Genomic DNA, 12,270 nt, shown 5'->3' with positions numbered 1-12,270 from the left:
TAAAAATAGCAACGCGCGACGAACTGTACTGTCATCTTACGAAGAACAATGGAAATTCGACCTACGACGGTAGCTCAATCAGTAATAACATGACACACTCTCTCTCTTCACCAAACTGTATAAAAAGTGTACAATTTAGGTGATCTGTGGCTTATATTGACGTGACCCCCAGTACTGGACATGTATTCTTCTGGAACAACAAGAAATAATACACGTGTAATACACCTCCAACTATTGTTCTATATGAAGATTAAATTCATATGACGTACACCGTCACGGATTACAATCGCACAAATAAGTATTTAAAGTACTATAGAGCACTCTGCTGGCAATAGTACGCATTGTACTTACTCGAACAAATTATTGGATTCTCCAAACCTCACAATAACAGTACAATTGAGGTTCTCATTCACAGATTTAATTTGCAGTCTTGAAACGTAGTGCCCATTTAATTTCTGCTACACTTTTGACGCCGGGCGATAGTTCGCCCCACAAATTTTGTATGCGGTTATGTAGGTACATGTATGTGTGATTTTGCGTTTCCGTTGATACAGCGAGACGTGTGTCGAGTTTAGGCTACGTATAATGGACTTCGCGGAATAGACTGACGTTTGAGTTTAGGTATGGATCGAACTAAAACGCTAGAAGACAATCTAAGGGAAGCATCCTGTATTGGAGACATTGAAGGAGTAGAAGAATTATTAAAGAAAGGGACTAATGTTAATGCCAAGCATGATATTAATGGATGGTGAGAGACGTATCTTAAGCTTATAGTTAATTGTAATTAATTCTATAAGATAAATTATTCGCGGCAATAATTCCATGCATCGTACAATGTTGTTCATTATGTATATTGGTAATCCTAGTATATTACTTATGACAACTCCACATAGGATTGTTTTAAACCTGTTGCAGCATCTGAAATAATTTTGCTGTAAATATGTTATTTCCAAGTAGAATTTCAAGTCTCCTTGTAACAAGTTCCATTCAAGGGATGGATGACTTTTGTAAAGTGTGTTTAATCTTCCCATGATATCTACAATTTTGTCAAGCTTATAGAATACTAAACTACACATCAAAGCACTACATACCAGCATACTCTTGCTTTCAAATGTTATTTTAGGACTCCCTTGCATTGGGCAGCAAAACGAGGGCATAAGGCAATTGTCAGCATGCTACTTACAAATGGGGCAGATATAACAGCTGTTACAGCAAAAGGAGAGACACCTGCAGAACTTAGCAATAATCCTGAAGTTCATAAACTATTAGGAATGGAACTTGGAGGAACTACAATTTCAGCTGAATCCAGTCCAAATCTTCCTATTACACCATATTATTTGATACATCAGCCACTGAATGGAAGAGTGGATGTTTGTACATCAACATCAATAAGGAGGAATATGGAAGAGGCACAAAAACACTGCACACCAGTTATAAGTTCTGCTGTTAAACCAGGCCCCCAGACTGGAGGTTCTACTCAGAATGATGGTAAAGTGTGAAATTCATTGAATGTTTTCATCTGAATTGGTTACAGCTCATTCAAGCGGGACAGGTATGGAGGAAGGAAAGGATTCTGTGGATTGCACCCATTGCAACATTAAATAGATGCTGCTGCTGTTCAGGTTGCAATGTAACTTAGTGTGCAATACACAGCACATTTAAAAAATACTTGCTTTATAATAAGCCTGACACTTTATATTTTGAGAACAAGATACCTTACAATAAATCTTAATAGTGTACAGAGAAATTGTATACCTAAGAAAGGTAACTGTCCATGTACATAATTATATTCATACAATGCATGTTCTGTATCGATTTCAGTAGCTTTGTGATCTGAGATATAATTAAGATCACCAAGTATACTGATCTCTACATGGAATCAGATTGTTCAGACAAGCTGCTGAAATATACTTGCACAGATAATGCATATTTAAATGCCATTTGAGCTTAAGCATTTTAATAAGACCAATATCCTTAATTAAATGTTTTTTATGATGGTTATATAATATTTCTATGCTCAACAATGTTCTACAGTCCTTTATGACTATCTTTTTTAGAGCTAGTATTGAAGATACGTGCTGCCAATTCTGGTGACCCGGACTTCATTGAAGTAGAACTTCCAAGAACTGAACTCTCATATTCCCGACTGCTAAGAGTATGCTGTGAAGAGTTGGGTATTAGTGCTAATCAGATCGTACGTGTCCGTAAGCTTCCAGACACACTTGTGCGTAAGGACAAAGATGTACAACGATTTCAGGACTTCCAGGAAATTGAAGTTGTGGTTGCAGCATCAGCTGGAAAGAATAAGATTGTACCTGGAACCAATGGCCTCATTAGTGCTGGAGGAATGGGTGGAGGAAATATCAATGGTTATCAGTCTATATCTCTTTACAAGAACCAAACAATCCTGTATTAGGCTCATTTGCATCATTCTCCAGAATAGGTATGTTGAATGAAGAAACAGTACTGGAATTGAAAAGTTAACAAATTCACATAATTCTCTAATTTCTATGTACTTTGAAAGTACTCTTCATCTATGTGCCATACTAAATGAAGAAGTGTGTAAAACCTGGAAGTTCTGTGACATGATATAACTAACATATTTTACTGCATAGTAAAGTTGATCATAAATGTCAATGAAATTACCTTTTGCCAAATTGTTAAAAGTGTTATATCAGTTTTATTCATACATTATGTAGGGACTGAGGCTTACATCTGTGAATAATCTTATATTGAATACTCTTAATTTTCCACTACTTACAGTCACTGAATATTCACATTCTTATAAGGTTGGGAAACTGTTGGAAGTGTCACGATGGAAACAGTGAGAAAACAAAAGGGGATGACTGAAAAGTCAATGTGTACCTTAAATCCATTGGAATGCTTTGGTATTGGAAGTGTTAAAGACCACAGTTTTGTTAACAGTGTTGGTTACAATATAGCTTACTTTACTGTATTCTGCTTACAGTAAGTATTCTAATCACTTTTTATTTACCTTTAAAATGTAGATATCTGTGAATGTTACCACATGAGAGGTCTACATAATCTTTATAAATACATACATGTTAGATATGAAGAGCCACTGTATCAAAAATGTCTCATCCCATAAAATTAATGTGTGAACAAAATGTTTCTTATCTGAGTTCTACAGAATTTTTGCAGTTTTAATGAAACATTGTCAGTAATTCTGGTATCTGAGTAAAAAGGTATACATAACTGGCCATTATGGTTCTGATGTATTATTTTAGGCTTGTAATATGTTTATACAACTTTATTAATGAATATAAGAGATTTTTTATAGTTGAAATTGAAGATATAGTTAAAGTGGCAGTCTAAAAGCATATTACCTTTGAATATGATCATAGTTTTTCCATAATTTCTATTGCATCACTAGTTTGTTGTTCTTTTCTTCTCCATCTTCTATTTCTTTCTGTTTCTTGTTTTTCCTCTTAACAAATTTCAGTTTCTTCTTCTCAGGCTCACCATTTGGCTTGCTAGTAGCCTGTAAATTATGTACAAATAAGGAAATATGAGACTCATATAGAATAAAAACAACTCTAATTTACAAAGGTTCTGTTTGAAACCAATAAAAATAAAGTTTGTCTTCAACATGAACTTTTTACAAAGGAGTTCATGATTGTCTCTTACTTTTATGAATGATATTATCAATTATAAACATAATTTCTCACTGCAAATGTTATCAGTAATTAAAAAACAGAATAAAACGTGCATCACATTTCTTACTAACATTCAATCCACAGCATGGGGATAATGGACGATACTCTTTAACATCGAATGCATATTCTGTAATGACTCAAGTCACAAACTGTACGTCATTTGAAGGTTAAAAACAAGAATAAAGTAATTGAACAATATTCACACAGACTTACCAATTGCATTTTAGCAAAATATTGTGCCTGCATTTACATACATGTCAACAACACAGTGTGAACTGTTTAGTATCATGAGCAAACTGTAATGATATACTGAAATTGAAACCAATATGAAATATAAAACAAACATTTCTCAGCTTAACCATTTACAAAAGAAACAAACACGAAAACATTATTATTATTATTATTATTGTTTGTTCTTAATAGATGTGAGTTTTATTTATACTTAGCACAATTATAATAAATATTTTAAAATATTCCTTCAACATGGAGAAGAACAGTGCCTGTTGGAACAGTACATCCTTTTTTCATGTCCCAAAGCAGCTTCTACTATTAGTATGGCTATACTATATGATTCTGCAAGTTGAAGGAGTTTCTTGAAAGTGGTGACAACATAATTCAGTTAATTGTTGGCCTTTCGTTTATTTTTCATTTAGTTTATTACTGAATGATGTTCAAATAGGCTCCTGATACTTGACAAGGAGACTTATGTTCTCACAATTAGTAGTGGCAATTCTACCATGTGCTTACTATAACTTTCAGACCTGTTACAATCTGTAGGTTCTTGAGTAAGGAATTTTCTTCCATTTAAGTTGGGAGAGGCACAGAGGGGGAGTTAACTGTACATTTATGACTGCCAGCTATAAGTAGCTTTGGAATTAAAATTGGAAGGAGAGTATGTATGGAAAGCTACAGAAGTCCTTGTTCTATAAAGTATTTTCTTTATATGTAACATTAACATATTCATGGTGCTGATATCTTTCTCCCTGCTGTTCTACTGTTATAAACAGTACCCATTTTACAGCAGTCATGCTGCATTTTTCATGTACTTGGGTACATCTTGGTATTTCTCTGATTTGTTTGTATCATGTTGCCAGTAGCAAAGTTATTCATTTATAATAATTTATGTAGCTACAGCATATATTCTGGTTCTGGTTTATTTAATGGAACCTTGAAGAATGAATATTTTGCTATCTAGTTTAATTAGTTTTCATTGTTTCTTGCTCTTTCATTTAGTGTCTCATCTTGCAGAGAAATAAAGAACCACTAGGCCTGTGGCTTCTCTGTATTATTGCTGTCAAACAATGAACAAAGAAAAAACTGAAAGTAACAAGAAATAGCAGCAATTACTCACTTCAATTTGTTTCCTCTTCTTTTTATCATTACTTTCTTCTTCAGTATTTGCATTCCACTGCTTTGACCACTCACTGAGATATGCATCCTCAGCAGCCTCAGCCACAATTTCATTTCCATCATCTGATTCCTGTTCCTCTTCTGAGCCAGGCTGTGGTCCAACTTCTGTCTTCTCTTCTGTGGGAACTGTAAGAATTTCATCTGCACTATCTACATCCATCTGAAAAAGACAATTTTCATTTCAGGCAGTCAGTATGGATATTGAAAAACATAAGGTATAACAAAATCATGTTCTGTTGCACAGATCTAACCTAATATTACCTCCCTGTTTAATCCCTTGCTGGAGACCAATTTATTGCATGTGCTTTATGTAGTATGTTTTAGGATTTAGCATGTTTAGTATTGCATGCAGCAATTACATTTACTATACTGCAAAGGATAAAAGATATAAGGTGACATGTTACTTATCATGATCTATATAGTTTTTGAACATTGAAGAATACGAGGGGGATGAAGTTTTGCACTCCATGTAACTTTAAGCTGGACATGGCAATGCAAATATGCACCTCTGTAAAATAATAATAATAATAAAAAAGTATTTGCAAATGTTTCTTATGCTGACAAGTCACTATAAAAGGCTCTGTTTCTGTAGGATATATGTAAAATTAAGTTGCTACCTCCTCATTAGAGTCGTATTCCTCCCAGTCTGAATCACTCAGACCCATCTCCTTCTCCTCCTTTGTCCGCTCCAGCTTCTTCACGATCACCTCACCATTAGGCATGACTGTGACATGTGTTCCTGGGAATGTAGTGAGCTCTCCCTCAACTGGTCTTGCTTTCTTTGGTATGACAGGATTCACAACTGGCACATTCACCTCATTGCTACTCTCTGCAAATCAAGAATAGTCACTGACAAGCTGTTATACTGTTATATGAGTGCCACTTTTAGACTCAAGTTATCATATTAAATCGAAGAGTATCTGCAAACTAACTCTGCAATATTTGTTGTGATTGCATTGCAAAATGTACATGCAACTATATCACCAAACCTCACTGTTGTTGCAGTAACAAATATGACCCTGACTGTTCAAATACCATTAAACTAAGAAAAATGTTATGCCATCTAATTGAAGATCAAATACATATTTTCAATAGTTCAAAGCTTTGTATATTTCTATGAACACGTGAAACTTAAACAAGCTAGGAAGCAAATACATAGCAGAACAATTCTAGCATATTCACTCTACTACTGCTTATAAATTATTCATTTATGAATGTTGCCTTTTGATGTTTTAAAAATAGCATGAAATAGGTAGGGATAACAAGCAAGAATCTCCAACATAAATTTTAACCAAAATCAGTCTAATGGGTCTCAGGTTATGAAATGATGCAACATAAAAATCCATTTCATTTAATTACCTTGAAAACCATAAAACATGGAGAAAGTGAACTGGGCATAACAAGTTTAATTTTCCTCTAAAACATCTGTTCAAAACATTTTTTCTCTAGTAAATATTTAGCAAATTATTATACTCAAGTTGCACAAAATATGCTGGTATTCATTATGTGCCTGCTAGTGCAGTCAAGTTTTCACCAAAACTGCTATGTTATGACAAAATTTAGTTACATTCAGTTGTTCACGAGGTTTTGGAGAGACATGGCAAAGGAATGTGCACTTTTGCATCACTGTTTGGAATGCACTTCAAAAGAATATTAAATGATTTAAAAAAAATCCTACTTAATGATGACACCTACAACACCATAAATTAAAGAATTTTACATTCATAAATGATATTTTCAATGAGGATTAATAAAATATACATTAATGTGATTAATATAATATATGCTGTATTGAGAGTTCACTATACTACTGTGGCTTGCTTACTGAGTGTAATATATACAGGTATGAATGGGGAGTCTTGCAACTGAATATTCAGGGAGCGGATGTTGTCCCATCCTCCAGGATAGTGTTCTGCCAGACAATCTGCAACAGCCATGATGTTCTCTGCTATCTGCATTACCGACTGCTTTGTGTGCCCAACCTGTTGCAAGAAATACCAGCTCACTGAATACAGTATGCCTCAAGAAGTGATTATTTTTCTCAATATTAGAAAAGAAGTGATGGTGTGGTGCTTCTATCTCTCTTATCACAGGAATATAACTGAAATAAGAACCTCACATGCTGCAGACAGATGCCCTCAAAGATTGTTTTGCAAACATCCAAATATAAATCCAGAGCATTTCAAGACTTATGCTGTAGCCCTGTGTAATTCAATATGCTTCGACAACAGGTGTGATGATGCATTTGTATCTTAATGTAACAAGTGTGACTCAACTTTAAAGGAAAGAAAAGGGTCAGCCAAATAAAAATTTAAGTTTAATGCCTATGATGTCATAGAAATGTTGAGAATGAAATGTGGGACTCATGAATTTTATTGACTTGAATAATGTAAAACTGAAGAATTTTCCCTGTCACTATTCTCTTGCCTGTTACAGTTGGCTGACAGCACAAAATACACGCACTCATCTCAAGTATTTTAATAACCTGTAATAGAAATAAAATACATTGTGGTATTCAGATTTTTAACACATTACAAATTTGGTGACTCCATAAAATGCAGAAGTTACAACAGGTTGACCTTATCACTGTGAACATTCAATCCAGGCAAATTCATTACTTTCATGGGAATTTTATCTAATCTGTTGTAGGTATATCTACTTAATTTCTTACACTTGTACTATACAAATTACTTCTATACAAATATTAAAACTCACCTACAAGTGATGTCAAGAAATATTTTGTTATTTCAATAACTCATTCTAAATTTACCTACAAAATCTGCATGGAATTACATTACAAATACAAGTATTACTTGTATGAACAGTAACAATATCTACGAGGTATAATCTTTCAAAATCCTAAAATGTATCATCACACCTATGGTAGGTGCTCTCAGTACTTGTACATGAAAGTTCAGGTTTCATGGCAGTGAAGATGTTGATGTTATCTGGGTTGTAATGCTGTGTGGACTTGTGAGTAGTTACCAGTGTTTTGGAGGAACATGTGAGTTAATGTCCATCAGTATATTGTAAAGAATCAAGGCTTGTATAATTGTCTGAGGGACTGTGCCATACCCTGAGAGCTGCTTTATTTCCATTTGTATTCATCATCATTAGTGTCTTGGAGAGAGCTCTTTCGAATTCATCCTTTAGATTCTTTACTCTCATATCCACCGGAACTGGTAACCTACAAGAGATACAATATATATTATTTCCTTCTCTTATTATCACCAATATTCAGGAATTACAACTCAAAAAATAAACAACATTTATCACATGAATATAGAACATTTAAATTCATTACAACCTAAAGTCATCATCTAAAACGCAGGGCATTTCTTGTTAAAGCTGCTTACTATCCTGCAGCTATTGCAGCAATTAATTTTAATACCCTTCATACACATTTTAGTACTTAAGTGAAACACATGATATAATATTTTTGCTTTGAACAACTATGTTATGTATGGCAAAGGTTTAAATGTAAAGCACACCTGTTACTTACAAGTGAAGTAATGAAAACTCCCTTCTTCTTATGGGGTGGGGGTTAAAATACAAAAATCCATTAATGCCACAGGTACTCACTTCCGTCTCTTATAGATCTCCTTGCCAAGAAGTCTAATTATATGCCCAGCAATACGACCATCTGACAGGAACAAATCAAACTGGCTCACTAAACGACGGCGAAGCTCATACTGTTCATATTCCACTCGCACCTGTCTCAGTGGCATCACCTGATAAGAGAATCATAGTGTATAAGATGTCTTTTCCATATTAAAAAGACACTTACAAGCAAAGTTTTCCATGTTCCAGAAATTAAGTCTCTGCCTGCAGGTCACAAGGAATTATGCATATTCATAATGAAGTAAAGAGCTATCCACTGTTCAGGTAAAAGAGGTACAGCACAAACACAAGGTTGAGGTTAATCTACAGTCTACATAACAAGGGAAAATTCTAAGCAGGAATAGGATAGACAAAGGCCATATCCTGATTTTGATATATCTTCTCCTGTAAATTCTCATATATTTAGATCAATTATGAACATAAACTATTAAAAAGTATGCTTCTCAACACATTTTACATGCAGCATGACAACCAAGTACCTGAAAAATATCAAGCCCTCATCATGTTAATAATGAAATTATCTGAAAAATAACATTTAGCGCTTTAAAACTTTTCAAGTTCATACAAATCAGTTTTTTGGTAATGTGGTTATCATCAAAACTTACCTGAGAAATTCCAGTTACATTATTTTTTTCTAAAAGGTCCTTATAATGTTTAATTGTTGGTTCATGATCCTCTCTCTTTCCTTTCTTGAGATCAGGAACAAAAAGACATACATCAGACGATTTGTCAATCAGTGGGTGAGGCAAACGGCTAGAATCAAGCATATTTCAATAAAAAATATTATCATAGCACATGTACAACGCTCAACAAACCCACCTGCCTGTGTCTGTGATGAGGGAAAACCAAGGCAATGAGTGAAAGAATATTTTGCTTTTCCTCAATAATATTCTTTTCAATCAAATCAACTGAGTAAGCTGCTCACCTGAAGATGGAACCAGAGACAGCTTTGAAAATGTTGTGAGGTTTTTAAACACAGACAAGGAAAAAAATATAAAAATATCTGCCACTTAAAATTGTAGCTCTGAACATTGGGAAGTAGGAAAAAGTTAGAGCAAAATATTATTTGCCACTTATTTTTATTAATCACTGTATGCAAGATTGGTTGCTATTTTAGTCACACTGTAAAAATATGCTGAAAATTGCAGGAATGTTCCCACACTTTCCTTCCATTAAAATTTAAATGTTACATACTCATAAGTAACAACTTAACTGAAAGAATAGTATCAGCTCAACAGTATTCTGAGCATTAAAAATATACATTTCAGTTTCTTCACTGTGGAATAAATTCTTACAGTTTTTAAGAACCAGCAAGTTCTAAATAACTGAAAGTTCAATAATGTGGGTTTCACCAAGAATGAGGTTCAGAGGTGAATCTCCAGCTGAGGATGAAGGTTGTGATAACATTCTGCTATCATATGTAACACACTTAAAGACAAGAGAAAATTATACTCACAATCTGAAATTTTTGTTGTACATCTTAGGAATCCTAATGCACTGTATTACCAAGAACACAGGCTGACCTGCATCCATAAACAGAGACATGGTCTTTGACGATGCATTAGCATCCCTCAACTGCAACATTGCAGACACACTGCATTGCACCTGTGAATGTAATGATGCATACATGCATAAGTAACATATTCACCACCAAATGTACCAACAATGTTTTCATCACATTGTGCCACAGGTGCCAAACACATGGAAAAATGTTTCAGACACACTTTACCAACACACAGAATGGTAACTCAATGATAAAAGTTGGCAATGCATGTGGCCTATGTTGTCCTGTCATCTATCTGCAACTGTAGTGAAACTACTGTAAAAACAATCAGGTGGGCAGCGGGTAATAATGTGAACTACCATTAAACAAACTATCTTCTCCTCCTCGTCGTCCTTCACCATATCATAGGAATTATTAATTTTAAAAATCTAAATATGACTGTAACTCTTGTTGGTTAACTCTTCAACAAACGAGTGTACCTAACAACTCTATAGTGATAGCCTGTGATCATGTAGTTTTCATAGAAGATAATATAAAAATATTTGTCTCTATTGAACTCAGGAAGTATCTATAGACTATACTGTTAAATCTAATGACATTCTCACTTACCTTATCAAACAACAGGGTATGTGAAGGCTTTGGAATTCCAACTGGAATTGTACCTGCAGAAATAGTCACTTCAGAGTAATTTAATTTCTGAATCCTGATAGCATCTTCCTTGGGCTTCTTTCTCTGTCTGTTTCCAAACTTCATGGTACCCCTCACTTTGGATCTATTTAATTTCTTAATTTTGATAACCCCTTTGTGCTGATTATTTCTGCACTTCAGTTCCAAATTTGTAACATCTTCCTTTTTTGAATTGCATAAGTTCTCAATCTTAATAGCTTTTCTTGGAGGTTTATTTATGTGTTTATGTTCCAACTTTACAATACCTTTCGACTTAGGGCTATTTAACTTCTTAATTTTGCGAAATCCTTTGTGCTGATCATTTCTGCTTTTGTATTTCAAATTTGTGGTATCTTCCTCTTTGGAATTACGTGATTTCTGAATCATGATAGACTCTTGATGTTGCTTCTTTCTATGTTTCAGTTTCAAATTTATGGTACTTCCCACTTCAGATTTATGTGAAGGCCCTGGACCTGCTTCAGGACTCATATTTGCAGGAAAAAGCAGTTCAGAAACATTTACTTTCTGAATTTCCATAGTCTCTTTCTTTGGCTTGTATTCCAATTTTATGTTACTTTCTATTTTGAAAGTATTGCCCTCTTTAATGTCAACTGTTCCTTTGTACTGCTTGCTTCTGCTTTTTAGTTTCAAATTTGCAACATCCTCCTCTTTGAAGGTATTTATTTCCTGAATCCCAAGAGCTTTTTCGTGTATATTTATACGTTTGAATTTAAAATCTGTGACGTTATCTTCCACTTTGAAATTCATTAATATAGGAATTTCGTTCCCACCTTTATGCTGTCTACTTCCACGTTCTCCTTTCAGATTGTTTATGCTTTCCGTAACATCGGCAGAAACCTGCTTTTTCTTCTTCTTTCCAGGAATATCTGTAGTCAATTTAATATGACGATAGTTCCCTGAAGGTTTAAAATTACAGTTTATTGCTGGATATGAATTTGAACACACTGCATTATTCTCAACATAACCTGTTTGCACTTTACTCTCGCAAACAGAATTCGCCATTGTCGGCCTCTGGGATAGTACTGAAGTAAACGATTTAGTCGAGTTGCTTTGTATTGCTGGAGACTTCACTTTTTGTCGCTGTAATTCATGTTGCACCAACTCTGTATGAATATCCATATCTTCACATTAAACAGCACACGTGCATTTCCACCATCTACACATCGGCATCCACCCTGTCAACAATTTATGGCAAGTAATAACATAAGTGGAGACATCTTGACACGAGTTACAAGAACTTCTATTATAATATTAATATTTCCAAGACATGTCGAAAGAAGTCGCCAGCGGTTGACTAGCCGACAAAGCAGCTAGGAAATTTGTTTTCAACTATTCCGTGGCATACATTGTCGTTGATATATGTGCGTTGCT

The 12,270-nt window shown here is 34.4% G+C and overlaps 2 protein-coding genes across 5 annotated transcripts; one reads left to right on the top strand and one right to left on the bottom strand.

Moving 5' to 3' along the window:
• The first annotated feature begins 196 nt into the window (after positions 1–196).
• LOC110837624 (ankyrin repeat domain-containing protein 40) lies at positions 197–8,368 on the top strand. 2 transcript variants are annotated; one of them, XM_022079948.2, is made up of 4 exons: positions 197–748; positions 1,124–1,488; positions 2,058–2,443; positions 6,931–8,368. In XM_022079948.2, exons 1-3 carry the CDS (start codon positions 624–626, stop codon positions 2,414–2,416), a joined length of 849 nt encoding a protein of 282 aa, XP_021935640.1. In that variant the 5' UTR covers positions 197–623; the 3' UTR covers positions 2,417–2,443; positions 6,931–8,368. The 2 variants fall into 2 exon arrangements, with proteins under 2 accessions (XP_021935640.1, XP_021935639.1); XM_022079947.2 differs by lacking the exon at positions 6,931–8,368 and having other exon boundaries at positions 2,058–3,875.
• LOC110837618 (uncharacterized) lies at positions 1,674–12,182 on the bottom strand. 3 transcript variants are annotated; one of them, XM_022079928.2, is made up of 10 exons: positions 10,822–12,182; positions 10,165–10,313; positions 9,314–9,461; positions 8,670–8,818; positions 8,163–8,274; positions 6,913–7,069; positions 5,705–5,916; positions 5,029–5,247; positions 3,348–3,502; positions 1,674–2,315 (listed from the first exon to the last, which is right to left on the bottom strand). In XM_022079928.2, exons 1-9 carry the CDS (start codon positions 12,016–12,018, stop codon positions 3,380–3,382), a joined length of 2,466 nt encoding a protein of 821 aa, XP_021935620.1. In that variant the 5' UTR covers positions 12,019–12,182; the 3' UTR covers positions 1,674–2,315; positions 3,348–3,379. The 3 variants fall into 3 exon arrangements, with proteins under 3 accessions (XP_021935620.1, XP_021935619.1, XP_087198729.1); XM_022079927.2 differs by having other exon boundaries at positions 1,674–2,294; XM_087342603.1 differs by having other exon boundaries at positions 1,674–3,502.
• Between the last annotated feature and the right edge of the window lie 88 nt (positions 12,183–12,270).

This window comes from Zootermopsis nevadensis, unplaced genomic scaffold (genome assembly GCF_977971745.1).
Source record: "Zootermopsis nevadensis isolate Lab colony 2312 unplaced genomic scaffold, Znev_1.0 Znev_ptg000003l, whole genome shotgun sequence".
Lineage (NCBI taxonomy): Eukaryota > Metazoa > Arthropoda > Insecta > Blattodea > Termopsidae > Zootermopsis > Zootermopsis nevadensis.
This window is presented reverse-complemented; position numbering and strand designations above follow the sequence as displayed.

What these genes read in the sequence shown, in the direction of transcription:
- LOC110837624 (XM_022079948.2), top strand. Translation starts at nt 624, where the DNA reads ATGGATCGAACTAAAACGCTAGAAGACAATCTAAGGGAAGCATCCTGT. An exon ending in AAGCATGATATTAATGGATG is followed by an intron (nt 749 to 1,123) that starts GTGAGAGACGTA and finishes ATGTTATTTTAG; the next exon opens with GACTCCCTTGCATTGGGCAG. An exon ending in AGGTTCTACTCAGAATGATG is followed by an intron (nt 1,489 to 2,057) that starts GTAAAGTGTGAA and finishes TATCTTTTTTAG; the next exon opens with AGCTAGTATTGAAGATACGT.
- LOC110837618 (XM_087342603.1), bottom strand. Translation starts at nt 12,018, where the DNA reads ATGGATATTCATACAGAGTTGGTGCAACATGAATTACAGCGACAAAAA. An exon ending in ATACCCTGTTGTTTGATAAG is followed by an intron (nt 10,314 to 10,821) that starts GTAAGTGAGAAT and finishes TTACATTCACAG; the next exon opens with GTGCAATGCAGTGTGTCTGC. An exon ending in ACCTGTATATATTACACTCA is followed by an intron (nt 5,917 to 6,912) that starts GTAAGCAAGCCA and finishes CTTGATTTGCAG; the next exon opens with AGAGTAGCAATGAGGTGAAT.